Consider the following 22955-nt stretch of genomic DNA (forward strand, 5'->3'; position numbering starts at 1 on the left):
CAGCGGACAATTTCATCTCTGTGTCCTTGGTAAAGGAATTTGCTTGGACTACAGAACAGCTTCCTGCACCAGAATGTTGATGGGCAGGAGCTTTTCGGCTCTGGACCACTTTTCCTGGGCAGAAGCCTCGTCCAGAACTACTCCCCAGCCTATAAGGCTGGCTTCTGTGGTTTCAATTTTCCAAGTAACCGGAATAAAGGATTTTCCTTTTAGCAGATTTTGGGGTAGCAACCACCAATTGAGGCTCTGGCAAACCTTTGGGGCCAGGACCATTGGAAGGTCCAAGGCCTGGATTCTTCTGTTCCAAGTGGACAGAATGCTGCCCTGCAACGGCCTTGAGTGAAACTGGGCATAGGGAACAGCCTTGAATGAGGCTACCATCTTTCCCAATAACCTCATGCATAGACGGATGGGAGGTTTTTTCTTTGAGTTTATCACTCGGACCAGATGCTTTATGGCTTTGGCTGGAAGGAATACCCTACTTTGGGATGTGTCTATAATCATTCCCAAATATTCCAGCCTTTTGAGGCTGTACAGAGGATTTTTCCAGACTGAGGACCCAGCCTAGGTACTCTAAATACTCCACTGTGCTGCATACATTGTGGTCTAGGCGTGTTACAGACTGATCCATGAGCAACAGATCGTCCAAATAGGCTGTTACTGCTATGCCCTGTGCCCTCAGCTTTGCCAGAGGTGGGGCTAGTATCTTTGTGAATACCCAAGGTGCAGTAGCCAGACTGAATGGAAGGGCCACAAACTGAAAATGGCGCTGATCCACCGCAAACCTTAGAAATTTTTAGTGAGCGGGAAATATTGGCACATGAATATATGCATCTCTGATGTCTATGGATGCCAGGAATTCTCCTCCCTGAAGGGTGGAGACTACTGAATGGACAGACTCCATGTGGAAGGAGCTGATGTTCAGAAACTGATTCAAGTTTTTGAGATCTAAGATAGGTCTGATATCCCTGTTTGGTTTTGGAACTGTAAAGAGGTTTGAGTAAAAACCTGAGCCCTGATCTTCTGGGGCCATTTCCATAATCACCCCTTGGGCCAACAGGCGTTCCAGGGCCAAGAGCAATGAACTCCTTTTTTTCTGGATCCTTGGAAATCCTTGATCTCAGAAAACGGGGTGGCGGAAGTTCTTGGAATTCCAGTTTGTAACCGAGAGACACAGTGGAGATGACCCACTTGTCATGAACCTCTTGCAGCGGTTTGCAAATTGCAGCAGCCTTCCTCCCACTCAGCCGAGCGGGAGCACCACTTCATAGGGAAGGTTTGGGGTTTTGTTTGGCAGGCCCAGAACCCCAAGTTCTATTCTGCCCTTGGGCTTGGCTTTGAGCTTTTCCCCTAGTATTAGACTGGGGAGGACGCCGTCAATGCCTGGAAGACGAAGTTCCAGGGGCTGGGGAAAGAGAAAACACTTTAATGAGGTTTACGCACCTTTTTTTTTTTTTTTTTTTTTTCATAATTATATATTTATGTTTCTTTTCATATTATACATAAAAATAGGGACAGGACAAATGCAACAAAAAAAAAATATATACATTCATTCTATCAAAATATACATTCGCCCTGACCCATCCCTTTCCAACTTTAATACGTCTTTCCACTCTAACCCTCCCCTAATCTTCACTCTCTCTCTCACAGAGAGGCAGGTGAGGAACTCACCCTATCCCAGCTTCCCACCGAACAGACAACATTTTTTAAAAAAAATAAAAAATTCCCCTCCACTCGCCACCTTTTAAACCATATGTCATAATAAAGAGGCCAAGATTTGTCCTTCATGCTATGCTTCCCTACACTTCCCTTACTCCTCATTGATCCATTTCGACCATTAGTCTCTTCCCCTCATCTGAATTCTTAAATAGATTCCAGCTCTTCCACGTTTCTTCATAATGATTTTTCTTACCCTTCGCTGAGAGGACTAATGCCGCGTACACACGGTCGTTTTTTGTGATGAAAAAAAACGTCATTTTTAAAAACGTCATTTAAAATGACCGTGTGTGGGGAAAATGTCGTTTTATGTCTTCTGAAAAACGACCAAAAAAAAATTCGAGCATGCTTCAATTTTTTTATGTTGTTTTTCAAAACGTTGTTTTGTTTTGTGTGAAGGCTAAAACGACGTTTAAAACAATGTTTTTAAACCCGCGCATGCTCAGAAGCAAGTTATGACGCAAGCTTGAATGGAACAGAGTACAGCCGTACGTGCTGAACGTAACCACGCTTTGCTAGAGCATTTTGAAAAAATGATGGTGTGTAGGCAATGTCGTTTTTTAAAATGAAGTTTGAAAAACTTTGTTTTTTTTCATGAGAAAAAATTACGTTTTTTTTCATCACAAAAAACGACCGTGTGTACGCGGCATAAGTCTTCCATGGCTTCTATGTCTCCAACTCTATTTATCCAATTTAAAACCGTTGGTGGCCTAGTATCTCTCCAGTGTAAGAGAATTCCTGCTTTAGCTGCATTCACAATATGGCAAAGTACTGACTTCCTATAGGTCTGAACTGGGAACTGAGAGCAGTGGAGCAAGAAGAATGCGGGATCATTGGGTAATTTTAAATCTGAAAATTTTTGTAAAATTCTCAGAATCATAGTCCAATAGGATCTTATTTTTTTACATAGCCAAAATATATGGATTAATGTCCCGCTTTCTTCTCCACATCAACATCTATCCGAGTTTTCAGTGCAAATTTTTTTAAGTCGTACTGGGGTGTAGTACCACTGCATCAGAATTTTATAGTTTAGTTCCTGGGTTTGTGTACAGATTGAGGAGTTTAGAGTCAGGTAGATAATCTGTTTACGTTGGAGTGGGGTAAGAGTCCTATCTAGCTCCTTCTCCCATTTATTAATACCTGGTATCTTGAGATCATCTAAGGCAGTGGTTCTCAACCTGGGGTCGGGACCCCTTCGGGGGTCGAATGATGATTTGCCAGGGGTCACCAAATCCTCGGCTGTTCCTGAAGCCTGCACCGCTTTCCCAGCCTTGTTTCTGCCACCCAGTTGGGCTGTTCCTAGAGCCTGCAGCCTCCCACTCACCCTGTTCGCAGCCACCCATTCAGTTCACGGCATGGCTGGGGGGCAGAGACTAGAGGTCAGCTGACTGGTGAGGAATGTAAAGTGGGAGGGGCTGGAGGAGACCCTATGTCCTGATTTTGGCATAGGTGTCACTGCTACGAGACTCTGCTCTGTGTCTCCGACTTTGTGGTGTCTCGTAGCAGTGACACCACAAAGTCGGAGACACAGAGAGAAACACTACCTGTGATTAGAGTTGCCATTAAAAGTCCCCATTACAGTTCTCAGATCTGCAGATGACCTTGATCAAGAGCACCCAAGTTGGCCCATCAGAATCCCCCCCCCAACTTTGCCATTAATCCCAACTCCCCCCCCCCCCCAACATTGCCACTTATCCCAACTCCCCCCACCAGCACTGCCACTCATCCCAAACTCCCCCACCAGCACTGCCACTCATTCCGAACCCCCCGCCAGCACTGCCACTCATCCTGAACCCCCCGCCGGCACTGCCACTCATCCCGAACCCCCCCCGCCGGCACTGCCACTCATCCCGAACCCCCCGCTGGCGCTGCCACTTATCCCGAACCCCCCGCCAGCACTTCCACTCATCCCAAACCCCCCCTTGCCAGCACTGCCACTCATCCCAAACTCCCCATCAGCACTGCCACTCATCTTGAACCCCCCACCAGCACTTCCACTCATCCTATTCCCCCCACCAAGTAGTAAGAGAAGGTATAAAAATAGAGAACCCCCCGCCAGCACTTCCACTCATCCCAAACCCCCCCCTGCCAGCACTGCCACTCATCCCGAACTCCCCGTCAGCACTGCCACTCATCCCGAACCCCCCACCAGCACTTCCACTCATCCTATTCCCCCCACCAAGTAGTAAGAGAAGGTATAAAAATAGAGAATATATGAAAGGGAGAGGAAAAGAGGGGGAGCAACAATGAAAAAGGGATAGAAAGAATAGGAGAAAGAACAAGAAAGAAGGAGAGGACAAGAGAGAGGGATGGGGGAAACAAGAATTTAGGATAGAGAAAGATGAAAGGGAAAGACATGTGAACAAAGAGAAACAGTGAGTTAGGAGCGCAAATTACTTGTCTTGCCTTGGGTGCTGACAACCCACGCTACGAAAATAATTTTACTGTTAGGGGTCCCCACAACTTGGGAAATTTTATCAAGGGGTCACGGCTTTAGAAAGGTTGAGAACCACTGATCTAAGGGTTTATTTTGTAATCCATACATTTTAGAGATCCCTCGAGAGAGTGGTTCTATAGCGTTACAGTAAGACTCAAAAGTTGTTAACTGACGGTGAAAATTAATTCCAGGTCCTAAAGATCTCATGAAGTGGCTTATTTGAAGAGCCTGCCAGGTATTGACTTCAAAGGGGCCTCCTACTTGTGTTGATGTTTTAATAGTTGGCCAAGTTTCTGATTTAATAAAGTGTGAGGCCTGATATATTCCCTTTTCTTTAAGAGACTGAAAGGCCCCACTCTCAATACCTGGACTAAAACTTGGATTTCCCAAAATAGGAAACAGGGGTGATTGTATTGAAGAAAATTTCCTGTTTCGCTAAATCCGCACGGTAATTTTAAGAGTTGTACCGATTATAGGGTGGTTTTTAAAGAAAGACCAGTGCCCTACACAAGGGGACTGTACTCAACTGCTGTTCCATGTCAACCCATCTCTTAAATCTAATATGTCTACACCAGTCGACTAATATGGATAGATGTACTGCGTGGTAATACTTAAATATATCAGGAACCGCCATTCCACCAAAATTCTTCGGTATAGTCAACAGATCTCGTTGGATCCTGGGGCGTTTCCCTGCCCAAATAAAATTCATAAATAAACTGCGTATCTGACGCAAAAACATCACTGGGATCTTAATTGGTAAAGCCTGAAGTAGACACAGAATTTTTGGGAGAGCGGACATTTTAATTATGTTAATACGACCAAACCACGAATGGAGACCATGTCGCCATTTGTCAAGAAGAGATCGTAATAGGTTGTACATTGGTGGAAAATTCATTTTAAAAATGTCCTTCTCTTTTGATAGAATGTTTGTGCCCAAATATTTAAGTGTTGTTCTCGATTTAAAACCAAAATTTGATTGGATAGTATTACAAAAAAGGGGCGATATTGACACACTCATAGCCTCCGATTTGGTCTGGTTTATTTTTAGGTTAGATAATAAGCCATATTTCTCAATCTCTCCCAGCAAATTAGGGAGGGAAGTATGTGGATGTGTCACGGAGAACAACAAATCTTCCGCATAAGTTGAAACCTTATGAATTCCCTCACCTGAGTTTACTCACCTTCTTAACTGGTAACAGTGTAGATTTGCCTCCGGTAATCTTTTGGATATATTTGTCCAAGTCATCCCCAAATAGGCGTTCCCCATAAAATGGAAATGCCACGACCTTCCTCCTGAAGTTACAAGCCCTCTTGAATAGATTTATTTGGAATAATAAGCCAGCTAGGTTCTCTAGACAAGTCCTCTATAGACCATATAGACAGGGGGGGTTGGGAGTTCCCCAACTTTGGTTCTATTTTCTGGCGAGCAGACTCTCCCAGATGGCCCAGTGGAACATTAGACACCCTAGGGTCCCTTGGGTTCGATTTGAGAGGGACTCCATTAAACCCTTTCACCTGCCGGGACTTTTGTGGTCCTCAAAGCACTGTGCCTCTTTATTAAAAGAGAAAAATCAAGTGGTAGCCCAGGAATTGGGGATGTGGGAGAAGTTTAGCCCCCGCTTGGCCCTTGCCTCTAGGTTCCCCCCTGGGGCATCCTTTTTAGGAGACCCCAGGTTTCCTACAGCCTTTCACACGCCTGCTTGCTACGAGTGGTGGACAAATGGTGGGCTGACTGCTTTGGCCGACCTGCAGCATGATGGAAGTTTCATTCCTTTCTCTCAGCTTCGTGTAACGAAGGACATCCCTTTACGGGAGCACTATAGATATTTGCAGGTCCGCCATTTCTTTCAGACACACTATGCGACTACGCCCTCAGACACCAATACGGCATTTGAAACATTGTGTGCCACCTCCAAGGCAGAGGGGGCTTATTTCTATACTCTACGGCTCACTGGGGGGAAGCGCGGGTGACTCTATTTTAAAACATATGTCCCAATGGAATCAAGAGTTGAGCCTGGACTATGAACATAAAAATTGGGATGCTTGCTGGCAAAATATGAGGAAGTGTTCCGTCTCCTTATCAGTTAGAGAGACGGCCATCAAGCTGTTTACCCGGTGGTACCTCACCCCTCTTCGTTTGAGCAGGATTTTTCCTCAATGCTCCCCACTATGTTTTCGAGGCTGTCCTGTACAAGGGATCTTTCTACATCTATTTTGGGAATGTGAGAGGTTGCGTCCCACCTGGAGGGCGGTTTTGGATTTGCTGGATAAACTCGCTGGGAGTAGCATGGTTCTGACACACACTCATTGTCTGCTGTTTGAGAAAATCCCCGATACCCCTAAACCCCTGTTGCGCCTCTTGCACACTATATGCGTGGCAGTACAGTGGACGATTGCGCTCCATTGGAAGTCTTCCTCGGTCCCTTTTGCGCAGGTTATATCTAGGGTTGACCAAATTATGCTTACAGAGAAGATCCATCACACACTTAGAGACACCATGCCTCTTCACAAAGCTAAATGGGACCCCTGGTTTTTGTACCGAATCTCAGATGCCAGCTAATCTGATTTTCTCGGTATATAGTGTTCTTTGATATTTTTTTTTCTCATTTAGCTATATCCGCTGTTAGCTGCGACATTTGACTGTCATTTTTGTCAAAATTTCATTCTTCTTCATTTTTTTTTTTTTCTTCTCCTTTTCTTTTTAAGTGTTAATTTTGTATATTTTGCTTCTTGCACTGCTAATTGCACTGACTGATGCCAAGACTATGGTTGCTGTGGATTTTTGTTACTAACTCACGAATGTTTTATCTGTTATCTGTTATTTTATCGATGTATTTCACAGATGTCTGTACTTTACGATATCCCTCAACCTACCTGTCATGTCTACAGTATGCTCATTTTGTGCATTTTGTATTGATCTATTATAATCCAATAAAAACTCTTCAGTATAAAAAAATGGAAATGCCGCCAAGTATCTTTTGCAAAGAGCACGCACCTGGCGCGCGTGCGCCGCCCGCCATGGCGGCAGCCAGGGGTGAAGGGGGAGAGAACAGACTACTGGGGGGCTTCTCGAGACCCCTCTTATGTGTATGTGGCAGAGCCTGCAGCGGACGTGGCGAGTGGTGCTTAAAACTAACCGACTTCACTGAGAAACCAAGTAAGACATGCTTACTCACAGAAGATAACATTTTAAAACAAAATTATCTTCACTCACTTTATCCGCGCCGCAGGAAAGCTGCTAAAAATAGCAGATCCAGCCTTCACCCATCACGGCGGGTAGCGTTGTGCCAACCTTCAGGTTCATGGGTTCCCTTTTACAGGATCCTCTTACCTGGACCTGTAGAAGACTCTGCCAGAACTTTTCGTACCACTGTTGTATTAGTACACCAAAGCCTGGATACCAGAGCCCAGACCTCCGAAGAGAGACATTACAGGCAAACCTTGTTTCTTCTTTACACGAGGCTCGGGTACCATCCATCTTATGCATTTTTAGTATTAGCCCAATGTATGGATCCAGTTGTATTGCTCCTTGGTCTCCGCAGAAAACCTTCTTAGCACATGTTCAACGTGACCAACCACCTTAGACACTGGCAAAAAAAACTGAGGTACTCTCCATATGGGAGGGGTAATATAGGGGAGGAACTCGCCTTGTAATTAGGGTTGCCAGTGTCCACTAACCCACTAATTATCAATGTCTCTGTGTCCCGTGATGTATAAATAAGAAATTGTCCTGCTGCACAATGTCATCCTTTCATAGGCTCTGCAGTTGTCAAAATAGAATAATCCTGTTAACCCAGATCTTGTACCTGTTCTCTTGTGTGTTGCACCGTGCTTAGATTTCTATCACTGCTCTGTAGTGGATTTCTGCTATGCTCCTGCTATCAAGCTACTACACCCCGGGAGTTCCCAAACCCCCCAGACAGAACCAGCATTCTCTTGCTTCCTATGACACTTACCTCATTATTTTTTGCATGCTTTAATACATCGACCTCTTTGATGGTTTGCTTAGTTCTGCACCTTTTAGAACTAAAGTCAAAGGATTGTTCCTGTATTCAAAAGAAACACATTATATATAATTACTATAATGCACAGATTTTATCATTGTAGAACATAGATTGGTATGGGGAATATGTTAACTTTATAGTAGGTTTTTATATGAGTACAGGTGTCTTGCAGAGCAGAAACGCATATCTGAAAAAAGAGATGTCATACCCAGTCATGAACAGCAGGGTGCACATCCGTATAGCATCGGTTTCTAAGCAACTGCCATGGTTACCATTTTTAAAAATTACTATATCAGTCTCTTACACAGACATGGACATATTTGGTATGTTTCATGATGAAGTAGATTTAAAAAAGAAACTTAGTGTACATTAAATATTATTGACTTCTAGTTATTAAGTATTAATTAAAAATTAATAACAACACAAAAGCAGGTCGCAGAATGCAGTGCGTTGGCTAGACTCAAAGGACATCTGTCTTCCAATTTCCTCTCTAATAAATGAACGCAGAAGGGCACAGTAGTCACACTTCATGCATACACACATACAAATGTGCATGTAGGACACGCATGCATGTGTGAATGGTGATTGTGCACTACATAATAAGTATCATTGTGCACACTAGAGTGAGAGGAATAATTCTAGACCCATCATTTATGTTAACTATAAGGGTTTTAAAGTATCATCTGTGAACAACTTTGTGTTTTTTTTTTACAATTTCATAGATGCACAGTTTTAGGCCTCTTTCATGCGAGCAGAAAATGAGTACTATGCTTTTACAATTCTTGACCACTCGTCTACAGAATGCAATGTGGCCACACAGCACCATACACAATGCAGCATCATGTGTGGAAGTTTTAATTTGTCATGTAATGTTTGGCAGGCAGCATGCTACCAATAAAAGTCAAGGTAACTGCGACACAACTTTGCCTATGGTTGTTGAAGTTAATGTAAAATCCCTACTTGGGATAAAAAAGTGCCATCAGGGAAGCAGCAGTATTCAGAGCCCTTAACCACTTCAATGCCAGGCACTTGCACCCCCTTCCTGCCCAAGTCAATTTTCAGCTTTCTGCGCTATCGCTATTTAAATGACAATTGCGCCGTCATGCTACACTGTACCTAAACAAAATTTTTATCAGTTTGTTCCCACAAATAGAGCTTTCCTTTGGTGGTATTTGATCACCTCTGCGTTTTTTATTTTTTGCTAAACAAATAAAAAAAGACAGCAAATTTTGAAAAAAACGTTTTTTTTTTGTTTCTGTTATAACATTTTGTAAATAAGTACGTTTTCTCCTTCAGTGATGGGCACTGATAAGACGGCACCAATGAGGGGGCACTGACGATGGGCACTGATGGGTGGCACTGGTAGGCGACACTGATGGGCACTGAAAGGCTGCAATGATGGGTACTTATGGTTGGCACTGATGGGCGTCACTGCTGGGCACTGATATACAGCACGGATAGGCCTCCCTAGTGGCACTGGCAGTCAGGAAAACCTGATCAGCGGTGCTTCCTGTTTACATCGTGATCAGCCGTGATTGTCCAGGCACCGCGGCATCGGTGTTCGATTGCTCGGTTCTCAGTGCAAAGGCGGCGGGGATTGGGGCTCAGGGAACCGACAAGTGCGAGTGTAATTACTATGTGTTACCCACAAAAGTACTTTTGGGGAACGATTTGGGGCATTTAACTTCCTCATATGCCCCAGAGGCTGCCATGGCTGTGACCACCTGCGTCTGAGCCAACTTCAAGGCAACTCCACTCCTATAGGAACCCAGACGCCTCCATGTTCGGGCTGGGAGCTGTGCCAAGTCAAGTTGGTGATGACGGGAAAGAGCACTCAGTGGAGTATCTCAGCAGCAAGTTGTTACCCCGTGAAGTTGGATATGATGTAGAGCTGCACGATTCTGGGGAAAATGAGAATCGCGATTCTTTTCCTTAGAACAAAGATCACGATTCTCTCACAACTCTTTAAAATGGTAAACTTTTATTTTATTATTTTATCATTTTTTTTTTCACTTAACTTTATTGCCATCACACAGGAGAAAACAATTCCCTGTGTGATAGCAATTGGAGGTGACAGGTTCTCTTTATTGACCCTGTCACCTCCAAAAACAGAAGTTCTAGCACTGTGCTAGAACTCCTGTGACAGCTGAGATGGGAAGAGCACAGCTCACCCCTCTCACTGTGAACATAGACGGCAGGGACAGGAAACAGACTCGGCGGCCGGGGGGAGGAGGGGGGGGGGTGACGGAGTCTTGAAGATAGAGCCAGCCGAGAGATGTATGTGTATGGGGAGAGAGACAGAGGGGAGGGCGGACAGCAGCACACATTTTCTGCTAGAAAGCAACTCACAGCCCGTATGTTAAAACTGTCTCCGCCCTGCTCGCACTCACAGCCCCGCCTCCTCCTAACCCCACGCTGTGATAAACACAGCCCAGCATTGGACCCGCATTCTGTCTATCACAGCGCAGGGGGTTAGGAGGAGGTGGGGCTGTGAGTGCGAGCAGAGCGGAGACAGTTTCAATGTGTGTTTTTAACGCTCTGCGATCCTGGATCACGTGTGTGCCGATCCAAAGTCATTGATACGTCAATGACACGAAAATCGTGTGTCATCCGGCATGGAGATTGTGGGGGGGGGGTAATCGAGATCGCGATTTTATCTTGATTAATTGTGCAGCTCTAATATGCTGCCGTTGAAAAAGTGTTTGGCCTTAGTCTGAAATTGCAGCCCTACGTGTACAGACACCCTTTTGCTGGCATGATGGACCACAATCCCTTGATATGGCCGATTACTAAGGTGGAGCCTGGCTTTGCAACCGTACAATTTTACAATACAATATCGGCCAGGGCCTCAAAACGGGAATGCAGATGGGTTATACCAGCAGACGGACCTGGAACCTTAAAACGACTTTTCCAACATCCTCGAGTTGACATGTTCGGCGTCCCACTGTGGCTGTTGGACTATTTCCCAGGGGGAGGATTGTCATGAACCTTGGAATACTGAAGTATTTCTCCTTTGAATCTGTTACACAGTTGTGGGTCTTCTGCCCTGTCTTAAAGCTAACCCCCCCTCCAGACGGCTCCATGGTCTGGAAGGAAAGCTTTGTTCTGTGTTTGACTGTTTATGTACTTTAATTACCCCCTGGGGCTTGTGTGTCATTACACATATCAGTCCTCCTATTCAAGCTATTGGACCAATCCCTGCTGACCCTGTTTCAAGTCCTCATTTGCATGGCCAAGAGGACCTAATTGAGAACTACAATGTACTTTACAATTGACCAATAGGAAAGTGGTTGTGGGGGCAGGGTGTTTAAACTGCTATGTATAAAAGTGTGTGTGTGTGCATCCAATAAAGAGAGATTCCTGTTTGAACTTACATACAGCCTGCCTGGTGTTTGTTCTAAGCTATCACAACTGGATTTGAATGGCATATAGCTGTAGTTCGACTCCCGAAGCATCGGATGACCAAACCATCAGACGTTGCGATCTGCAATCTGATCCAATAGCAGCAGTGGAGTGTCAGGACAGTGCAACCAAGCGAGCAAGGGGCTCGTTACATATGCCCTTTGGTGAGGTACTTGACAAGTTCATAGAGAAGGTCACAGAAGAACGGTTCTCCTTCCACAACAGAGGGCTACAGTTTTTTTCTCCCAAAACCAACTAAATTCTGCTCCAGGACAGTAATGCCTTGTACAGACGAACAAACATGTACGATGAAACCGGTCCGCCGGACCGTTTTCACCGTACAGGTCTGCCCGGGGATTTCTGTATGGTGGCTGTACTCACCATCATACAGAAATCCGCGCGTAAACAATACGCGGGGCATGTCCGCGCCGCCGCGACGTGGGCGGCCCTGCCAGTTCAATGCTTCCACGCATGCGTCGAAGTCATTTGACGCATGCGAGGGATGGCGGGCGCTCGGACATGTACGGTAGGTCTGTACAGATGACCGAACATGTCCGAGCGGGCTGTTTTAAAACAAGTCCAGAAATATTTGCCCGCTGGAAAAAGGCCCGGCGGGCAAATGTATGCTAGAATTAGGTCCGCTCGGGCCTACACACGACCGAACATGTCTGCTGAAACTGGTCCGCGAACCAGTTTCAGCAGACATGTTCGATCGTGTGTACGGGGCCTAAGATTTACAGGTCCGGTCACTAAAATTTTCTTACGGTCGAGATCCGAATCTCCAGTTTGTGCTATGACTCAGAAAGATTGTAGTCACTGTATGTCTATCAAAAAATGAGAAATGTACAATTTTCATTGCATTTCAACAATAGTTTCAGTTACGACAATATACATGTGGATAGCTTCCATTTACTCTTGTCTTTGTATGAAATGCAAACATCTTTAACAGAAACAAAAATGGAAACAAATAAATAACCCTTTTATAAATCATAAAAAGCACATCTTTATTACAGGTAAAAAAAAGCACCTTCACTTCCACACCGCGCCTATTCTGCCACTTCTCTCCTTCATGTAAAAATCATATTTTTTTTGCTAGAAAATTACTCAGAACCCTCAAACATTATATATATGTATTTTAGCAGACACCCTAGGGAATAAAGTGGCTGTCATTGCAACTTTTTATCTCGCACAGTATTCGCGCAATAATTTTTCAAACGCCTTTTTTTGTATAATGTGAAAGATGATGTTACGCTGAGTAAATAGATACCTAACTTGTCACGCTTTAAAATTGTGCAAACTCATGGAATGGCGCCAAACTTCGATACTTTAAAACTCCATAGGCGACGCTTTAATTTTTTTTTTTACAGGTTACCAGTTTACAGTTACAGAGGAGGTCTAGTGCTAGAATTATCGCTCTCGCTCTAACGCATGCGGCGATACCTCACATGTGTGGTTTGAAGGGCGTTTACATATGTGGGCAGGACTTACGTGTGCTTTCGCTTCTGAGCTCGAGCTACTGGGGACGGGCGTTTTACATTTTTTTTTTTAAATCGTACTTATTTTTACACTTTTTTTTATCACTTTTATTCCTTACAAGGAATGTAAACATCCCTTGTAATAGGAATAGTGTGTGACAGGTCCTCTTTATGGAGAGATGCAGAGTCAATAAGACCCCACATCTCTCCTCCAGGCTGGAAAGCATGAGATTGTGAAAAAAAATTCACAGATCTCATGCTTCCAGCCACGATTGTGGCTTTGTTTACTTCCGGGTACCCGGGCGTGACGTCATAACCATCTGGTCACCGGAAATCTCCATCCTCCCCATCCAACGGCGGTCGTTTCGTTCTCCGGGCCTCCGATGGCACGGGAGAGCCCAGAGAAGCACCGGATGGCGGCGGGAGGGGGGGGGGGCATCCCCTCCCACCGCCTATAAGAACGATCAAGTGGAAGAATCGCCGCTATGATCGTTCTTATGGTACGCAGAATCGCCGCCTGAAAAGAAGGATATCTGAATGATGCCTGTAGCTGCAGGCATCATTCAGACATCCCCACACAAAGTACAGAACGTCATATGACGTCCTACGGTAGGGAAGTGGTTAAATATCTAAAGGTGTCAAAATTATCCTCGGTTTTAAAAAATGTTGTCCTTCCAAAAACCTTTACCTTCTGTGTCTAGTGAGAGAAATTGGCTTTTGATGGTTCTGCCAGTAGTATGAAACTTGGCTTAAAATTGTGTTTCTGACATACTCATTCACATATGTAAGTGCTCATTGGTGACCCTGGAACGATACTTAGTTTTAATCAGTGGCTGTCCATCCATAAAAGGGCGCTGCCCCCCGATCCATGCTCCCGGCCCCTAATCTACATGCAGGGTGCCAGACACATGGATTTCAATGTTTGTTTGTTTTTTTGAAGCACATGATTAGAGCCTGAGGCTCTAATTGCTATAAAAAAAACGGTGAGCTTGGGGCGCAGAGCACTGTGTGACAAATACAAATTCATATTTGCTATTGTGTTTCTGATTCTCCTTGCGACCAATCAGGAAGTGGGTCCTGAGACCCAATTGGCCAGGGAGTCTTAGGACTCCCAGCCAATCGGTTCTTAGACCCACTTCCCATTCAGGAGGAGCAACGGCCCTGGATCGAGGAGCAGCAGCCCTACCCTGGATCCTTGTCATCTGCCTCCTAAGGTAAGGAGGACTATGATCGCTGCCTTCCCATCCGTCTCATGCAGGGGGTGAGCGCCACCTTCTGCGGGGCGGCATTGATTTGCCGCCGCCGCCCCCCCCCCCACAATATTGAGCACCAGCCACCACTGATTTTAATAATGTTCATAGTGGAGAAAGCCGATTCACAGCTGTATGTAGATCCAAACATGGTCAAGGTATGAAACCAGTCTCAGGCACAATCTGTAGCCATAAGTTAGCAGGATCTGTTCCTCCAAAGTGAAACATTTGTTTGCTGATCAATAATTTCTGTCTGTAGAGATCCCTCATGTGTCCACTTGAAGGTCTGGATAACCTCCTTTGAAAACACTCATATCTTTTATAAGGAATGGATTGTGAGTGAGCAGGAGGAGCTGCTGTCTAAGGCCTCGTACACACGATCGGTTAACCAGAGGATAACGGTCTGATGGACCATTTTCATCGGTCCAAACCGATCGTGTGTAGGCCCCATAGGTTATTTAACCTTCGGTTAAAAAAAAGCCGACTTGCTTTAAATTTTAACCGATGGATTGCTAACCGATAGGTCAAAACCGATCGTTAGTATGCACAACCATCGGTTAAAAATCCACGCATGCTCAGAATCAAGTCGACGCATGCTTGGAAGCATTGAACTTCGTTTTTTTCAGCACGTTGTTGTGTTTTACGTCACCGCGTTCTGACACAATCGTTTTTTTAACCGATGGTGTGTAGGCACGACGGACCATCAGTCAGCTTCATCGGTTAACCTATGACAACAGTCCTTCAGACCGTTCTCATCGGATGGACTGATCGTGTGTACGAGGCTTAAGATTAAAGCTGTTAAACCGTTTATTGAAGTTTCCAATCTGTTTTTTTTTTTTATGAAGTCAACACAAGGAGAAACATCTCTCTTTCCTTGAATCTGCTCTTTCACCTTTTGAAATGCAAGCACTCTCCTTGAAGACCTTCTTTGAACAAATCTAGTTTCCTCTGGAAGGAGTGTACAGGGATTATCAAATCACAGATTGAATTGTTCTTGCCCTGGGGCTTTAAATTTAGTTAAAGTGTGATGTTATGTACACTAGGAAATCAATACTACCCACTGTGCTCACATCTTGTAAAAACAGTGAAAACTCTTTTGCTTTGTGACTTTTGAATTCCTCCAAAAAATCTACTGTTCAAATGGACCAAAGGTGTTTCAATAAACTGCCGTCTAACATTGTTGCGCAGTAAAAGGTAATTTGCATTTGCCTCAACTTCACTAAGAAACGCTCTTTGAAAACAAATGTTGATGGGATGAGGATACCCTTAGGAGGTTGATGATTTTATCCATTATTTCTGCAAACTTTTCTGATAAAATGGCAAACAGGACAGTCTGGGGAACGTTGCAGTGGTATGTAAAAACATCCGAATTGTCCTCTTTCAGCCATTCCACAGCTCCGCTCTGCTTTCCTACCATGGCAGAGGCACCATCTGTGGTGAAGAAGACCACTTTTATTCAGATCTATTCTTCTCTTTCTTAGAATCTCCTTAATGAGCGCATATACACTGCTCAAAAAAAATGGAAGGAACACTTCGAAAACATATCAGATTTCAACGGGCAAAAATCTCATGCTGGATATCTATACTGATATGGACTGGGTAATGTGTTAATTATCCACCTACAGAGGGCTGAATTCAAAGACACCCCGAAAATCTAAGTGAAAAAATTATGCAACAAGCTAGTCCATTTTGCTGAAATTTCATTGCAACAACTCAAAATGGTCCTCAATAGTTTGTATGGCCCCCAAGTGCTTGTATGCATGCCTGACAACATCAGGACATGCTCCTAATGAGACAACAGATGGTGTCCTGGGGTATATCCTCCCAGATAATGACCAAAGCATCACTGAGCTCCTGAACAGACTGAGGTGCGACCCGGCGGCACCTTATGAACCAAAACATAATGTCCCAGAGGTGTTCTTTTGGATTTAGGTCAGATGAGCGTAGGGGCCATTTAACGGTATCAATTTCTTCATCCTCCAGGAACTGGCTGCATGCTCTCGCCACATGAGGCTGGGCATTGTCGTGCACCAGGGGGAACCCAGGAGCCACTGCACCAGCGTAGGGTCTGACAATGGGTCCAAGGATTTCATCCCGATACCTAATGGCAGTCAAGGTGCCATTGTGTAGCCTGTAGAGGTCTGTGCGCTCCTCCATGGATATGCCTCCCCAGACCATCACTGACCCACCACGAAACCGGTCATGCTGAACGATGTTACAGGCAGCATAAAGTTCTCCTGCTGGAAGTCAATTTTGTAGGGCTCTGGCAGTGCTCATCCTGTTCCCCCTTGCACAAACGAGCAGATACGGTCCTGCTCATGGGTTAAGGTGCTTCTACGCCTCTGTCCAGCTCTCCTAGAGTAACTGCCTGTCTCCGGGAATCTCCTCCATGCTCTGGAGATTGTGCTGGGAGACATGGCAAACCTTCTGGCAATGACATGTATTGATGTGGCATCCTGGAGAAGTTGGACTGCCTGTGCAACCTTTATAAGGTCCAAGTATCGCCTTGTGCTACCAATAGTGACACTGACCCTAGCCAAATGTCAAACTAGTGAAAAACTGTCAGAAAAGAGGAGTAGGGAAAAAAAATCAGACACCTCTACTTGAAAAAAACATTTCTGTTTTGGAGGTTGTCTTATTGTTGCCCATCTAGTGCACCTGTTGTTAATTTCAATTAACAGCAAAGCAGCTGAAACTGATTAACTACCCCCTCTGAATACACCCCTCCCCCTCTGATACTTAACTGACCAGAACAATATCCCAGGAGTTCTGATTCAAAAGTGTTCTTTCAATTTTTTTGAGCCGTGTATGTCTTGTCCTCTTGTATGTGTCCTAAGTGGTGTTATACCCAACAGGTCCTCACAGAAGTCTTTTAGCTAGATTCACATAGAGTTAGGCCGGCGTATCAGTAGATACGCGGACCTAACTCGGAATCTGCGCCGACCTAAGTTTAAGTGTATTCTCAAACTGAGATACACTTAAACCTATCTAAGATACGACGGCTTGCGCCGTCGTATCTTAGGGTGCAATATTTAGGCTGGCTGCTAGGTGGCGCTTCCATTGCGTTCGGCGTAGAATATGTAAATCACTAGATCTGCCTATTCACGAATGTACGTCCGCCCGTTGCAGTAAAGATACGCCGTTTACGTAAGGCATTTTCAGGCGTAAAGTTATTCCATCAAATAGCTGGACTAGTTAAGTATGGCCGTCGTTCCCGCATCGAAATTTGAACATTTTACGTTGTTTGCATAAGTCGTCCGTGAATAGGGCTGGACGTAATTTACGTCCACGTCGAAACCAATACGTCCTTGCGGCGTACTTTGCCGCAATGCACACTGGGATATGTACACGGACGGCGCATGAGCCGTTCGTAAAAAAACTTCAATCACGTCGGGTCACAGTTAATCTACATAAAACACGCCCCCCACATCTTCATTTGAATTTGGCACGCTTACGCCGGCCTATTCACGCTACGCCGCCGTAACTTAGCAGGCAAGTACTTTGTGAATACAGTACTTGCCTAGCTAACTTACGGCGGCGTAGTGTAAATACGATACGCTACGCCGCCGCAAAGATGCAACGGTCTATTTGAATCCACCTATTTGTTTCTTTGTGACAAAAATCTTACATAAACCAAAATCTTGGCATTATCAGTTATATCTGTTGATTCGTCAGTGGCTAAAGAAACGCATACTGCACTCTAAATGGCTGTGGGATTTGGTTGATTTTTTTTTTTACACGGTTCATCTTTTTGTTTATCCTCAAGTAGTTTCAGCAACAGCATTCAAGCACTCCTTTACAAATGCACTAGGGCTGCAACTAACGATTATTTTCAAACTCGATTAATTGGCCGATTATTGTTTCGATTAATCGACTAATCGCATAATAGCCTTAAAAAAAAAAAATTTGCATTTTTATATTTTTTTGGGCCAATTTGTTGTTGGGCAGATTACAAAAACACAAATTGCTACAAAAACACATTCCATGCTTTTCTGCAGCTTCTCCATTGAAGTATATTGAACCAAAAAAAATAGCACCGTTTTGCGTTAAAAAGTCCTTGCCCTTTCCAAATACGCAGCAGCTGAAAAAAAAATCATGGATTTGAACGTGTCCCATAGGAAAACATGTAAATGCACTGTAGTGTGTTTCTGCAAAAAGCACCTGACCTGAGATGTTTAGTAACATAATGGGGTTAAAAAAACAAAAATAAGTACAAAAAGAGCAAATAATCACTACTGTAAGGGGTTAATTTTTTTACTGCGGGACAGTGAAAGTAATATTTACAGTAGCGATTTGCTTTTTTGTACTATAAAGGGCTAATTTTAGTTTTTTTTAACCCCATTATGTTACTGGCCGATTAATCGATTATGAAAATTGTAATCGATTAATTTCATAATCGATTAGTTGTCGATTAATCGATTAGTTGTTTCGGCCCTACAATGCACCATCGATAAATGGTCTTGTGTTGCCCCAAAATCCATGCTACTAAGTGAATATTCATTTGCATGCTGCTGCTGTGCTGTAAATGAATGTGAGATGACTTTGGTGGATCTGTCATGTCATGTCATACTAGGCTCTCAGTTCAGTTATCTTACGTGCCCTCACCTTGAAATGCTGTCGATATGTTTGCTGTTTTGTTTCATAGTAGCGCTTCAAATTGATACTTTTTATTATCCAAATGACGACTACAGCATGGCTGGCCAGTTCTGGGACGCTGTCATATGACGGTGTGCCGTGATCGCACCCGCTGCAGGACGCGGGTGGCGCACTCTGTGATCGCAGTGTCAGGAGGACACTGCTGATCAGTGGCTCTTTACCACATGATCAGCTGTGTCCAATCACAGCTGATCACAGATCAAAACCGAAGTCGGTTATCGACACTCCTTTCCTCATGCTGACAGCATGAGGAGGAGAAGATTATCAGTGCCATCCCAATAGTGCCCACCATTGCTGCCAATCAGTGACACCTATCAGTGCCGCCTACCAATGTCCATCAGTGCTGCCTTTCAGTGTGACCTATCAGTGCCGCCTCATCAGTGCCCATCAGCGCACATTAGGAGAAAAATGATCCGTTTGCAAAATTGCAGTTTTCTAAGAAAGTTTTTTTTCTTAATTTCTGGTCTTTATTTGTTTATTTAGCACCAAATAAAAAACCCATGGTGATTAAATACAACAAAAAAAACCTCTAAAAAAAATGATAAAAAGTTTGTTTGGGTACAGTGTTGCATGACATTCAAAGTGTGACAGAGCTGAAAGCTGAAAAAATAGATTTTTAATACAGCTTACCTGTAAAATCTTTTTCTTGGAGTACATCACGGGACACAGAGCGGCATATTCATTACTATATGGGTTATATGGAGTACCTTCAGGTGATGGACACTGGCAATCTCAAACAGAAAGTCCCCTCCCTATATAACCCCCTCCCATAGGAGGAGTACCTCTGTTTTGTAGCAAGCAGTATGCCTCCCAAAATGGTCCCTATAAGAGGGGTGGGAGCTCTGTGTCCCGTGATGTACTCCAAGAAAAAGATTTTACAGGTAAGCTGTATTAAAAATCTCTTTTTCTTTATCGTACATCACGGGACACAGAGCGGCATATTCATTACTATATGGGATGTCCCAAAGCAATGCTTACAATGAGGGGAGGGAGAACATCTTCCCAAGACAAAAGGATTTAATTTAGAGATATATTCAAATCATAATAAATCCAACTTAGTTGAGAAAAATAATTTTTAAATTTAACTCAAAAGGGAGCCCCCGGATCCGAGGGTCTCAAACTGCAGCCTGCAGCACGGCTGTATCAGTATTCCTTCTTACGTCCAACTGGTAGAATCTTGTAAACGTGTGGACAGAAGACCAGGTTGCCGCCTTGCAACCTTGAGCCACAGAGATCTGGTGGTGTGCTGCCCAGGAGGCGCCCATGGCCCTAGTAGAATGAGCCTTTAATGATAACGGAGGAGGCAACCCCTTCAAGCCGTAGGCCTGAGTGATTAACTGTTTAATCCACCTCGAGATGGTGGACTTTGCAGCTGCCTGCCCCTTCTTGGGCCCATCCGGTAAAATGAACAACACATCTGTTTTACGAATGTTCTCTGTAGCTTTAAGATAGGCCTTCATGGCCCTGACAATATCCAAGGTATGCAGCAACCCTTCCTTTCTGGAAGTAGGTTTAGGAAAGAAGGATGGTAATACCAAATCCTGGTTTAGATGAAAACTGGATATAACCTTTGGTAGGAAGGAAGGATGAGGGCGGAGAACGACCCTGTCCTTATGCAAAATAAGATATGGTTCCTTACAGGATAAGGCTGCCAGTTCCGATACTCTTCTGGCGGAAACCATGGCAACCAAAAATACTAACTTCCTTGTCAGTAAAACCAAAGGAATTTCAGCCAACGGCTCAAAAGGTTGTTTCTGTAAACTTGACAGAACAAGATTTAAATCCCACGGACAAAGTGGGGATTTAACTGGAGGATTAATACGCAAGACCCCTTGAATGAAGGTCTTAACTAGCGAGTGGGTGGCCAGCGGCCGCTGAAACCACACAGACAAAGCTGAAATCTGTCCCTTTGATTGTGCCTAATGCCAGTCCTTTATCCACTCCTAGCTGGAGAAAACTTAATACTCTATCGATGGTAAATTTGCGAGAAAGCCATCGCTTGGACTCACACCAGCCTACATAGGCCTTCCAGACCCTGTAATAAATCACCCTAGAGACCGCTTTCCTGGCTCTGATTAGGGTAGAGATTACTTTCTGAGACAGACCTCTACCCCTGAGAATCAGGGATTCAGCTTCCAGGCCGTCAAATTTAGATGCCGTAAGGCAGGGTGGAGGATCGGACCTTGCGATAGCAGGTCTGGCCGTAGAGGAAGAGTCCAAGGGTCTCCCACTACCATCTTCAGGATTAGTGAATAGCATGCCCTTCTGGGCCATGCTGGAGCTACCAGGATAACTGGTATGTGCTCCACCCTGATCCTGCGCAGCAGGCGGGGTAGTAACTGGAGCGGGGGAAATGCATAAAGAAGTTTGAACTGATACCAAGGGCAAACCAGCGCATCGGTTCCGCAGGCCATCGGATCCCTTGAGCGGGATATGAACCTGTCTAGCTTCTTGTTGAGTCTCGATGCCATGACATCCACGTCCGGCACTCGCCATCTTTGGCAGAGTGTCTGAAAGACCTGTGGATGTAGAGACCATTCCCCCGGCAACAGAGTCTGGCGACTTAAGAAGTCCGCCTGAAGGTTGTCCACTCCTGGAATGAATATTGCCGATATGCAGGGCACATGAGCCTCTGCCCATAGGAGAATCAAGCTCACCTCTCTCTGAGCGGCTTGACTCTTGGTTCCCCCTTGGTGATTTATGTATGCCACGGCCGTGGCATTGTCTGATTGAATTCTCACCGGGAACCCCTGCAATTTGGACGTCCAAGCCCTGAGGGCTAGTCGAGCAGCTCTGAGCTCCAAGATGTTGATGGGCAACTGCTTCTCTGGCTTTGCCCAAGTACCCTGGCGAGTGCAACCATCCAAAATTGCTCCCCAGCCCATCAGGCTGGCGTCTGTGGTTACTATCTTCCAAGCCACTGGGCTGAAAGACTTCCCCTTCAGTAGATTCTGAGGGTCTAACCACCAACACAGACTTTGTCGGACTCTTGATGAGAGCGGTAAAGGGATATCCAAGGCCTGTGGCCTCCTGCTCCATGCTGACAGGATGGCTGCCTGCAGGATGCGAGTGTGGCTCTGGGCGTACGGTACCGCCTCGAATGTGGCCACCATCTTGCCTAGTAACCGCATACATAGGCGAACAGTTGGTTCTCTCTTGCTTAGAACCCGTAGGATTAACTCCTTGATGGCTTTGACCTTTATCCGAGGTAAAAACACCCTTTGTTGTTCTGTGTCTAACCTCATGCCGAGATATTCCAACTGCCTTGTGGGCTGGAATGCTGACTTTTCTCGATTTAGGACCCAGCCGAACCTCTCGAGGTACTGGACCGTGAGGGCCACTGCTCGTTCCAGGCCAGGAGACGAGTGATCTATGACTAGGAGGTCGTCCAGGTACGCTAGGATCGTGACCCCTTGGATCCTTAGCTTGGCTAGGATTGGAGCTAGGACCTTCGTGAACACCCGGGGGGCCGTAGCCAACCCAAAGGGAAGCGCCACGAATTGGTAATGACGCGAAGCCACCATAAAGCGTAGAAATCTTTGATGTGGCTGATAAATTGGAACATGAAGGTAGGCATCCTTTATGTCTATGGATGCCATGAAGTCGTCCTTCTGGAGTGTGGCAGCTGCTGACCGCACGGATTCCATCCGAAATGAGCGGACCTTTAGGTATGCATTTACCATTTTTAAGTCCAAAATTGGCCTGACATCGCCGTTGGGCTTTGGGATGATAAATAGGTTGGAGTAGAAACCCAGCCCTTGTTCTTGGACTGGTACCTCTACTATTACTTCCTGGGAGAGTAGATGATTCAATGCCGCCATTAATGCGGCTCCCTTCCCCGGATCGTTTGGAAATGAGGAGGAGGAAACTTTAGGAAGTCTAGTTTGTAGCCCGTAGCCACGGAAGACCGTACCCATCTGTCGGGAATGCTGGCCTCCCAAACCTCTGAAAAGAGACGCAGCCTTCCCCCCACCCTCGTGGGTGGGGGCGCCCCTTCATAAGGCCGGCTTGGGGG

General features: G+C 45.1%; 1 protein-coding gene across 1 annotated transcript in view; it reads right to left on the bottom strand.

Annotated features, from left to right (window-relative positions):
- Window positions 1-22955, bottom strand: part of C5H18orf63 (chromosome 5 C18orf63 homolog) — a 156259-nt gene that overhangs the window by 20555 nt on the left and 112749 nt on the right. Inside the window, exon 13 of the mRNA XM_040353890.1 lies at window positions 8110-8199. Within this exon, the coding sequence (XP_040209824.1) occupies window positions 8110-8199 (90 nt within the window). The remainder of the gene's footprint in view (window positions 1-8109; window positions 8200-22955) is intronic.

This window comes from Rana temporaria, chromosome 5 (assembly GCF_905171775.1).
Source record: "Rana temporaria chromosome 5, aRanTem1.1, whole genome shotgun sequence".
NCBI classification, from domain to species: domain Eukaryota; kingdom Metazoa; phylum Chordata; class Amphibia; order Anura; family Ranidae; genus Rana; species Rana temporaria.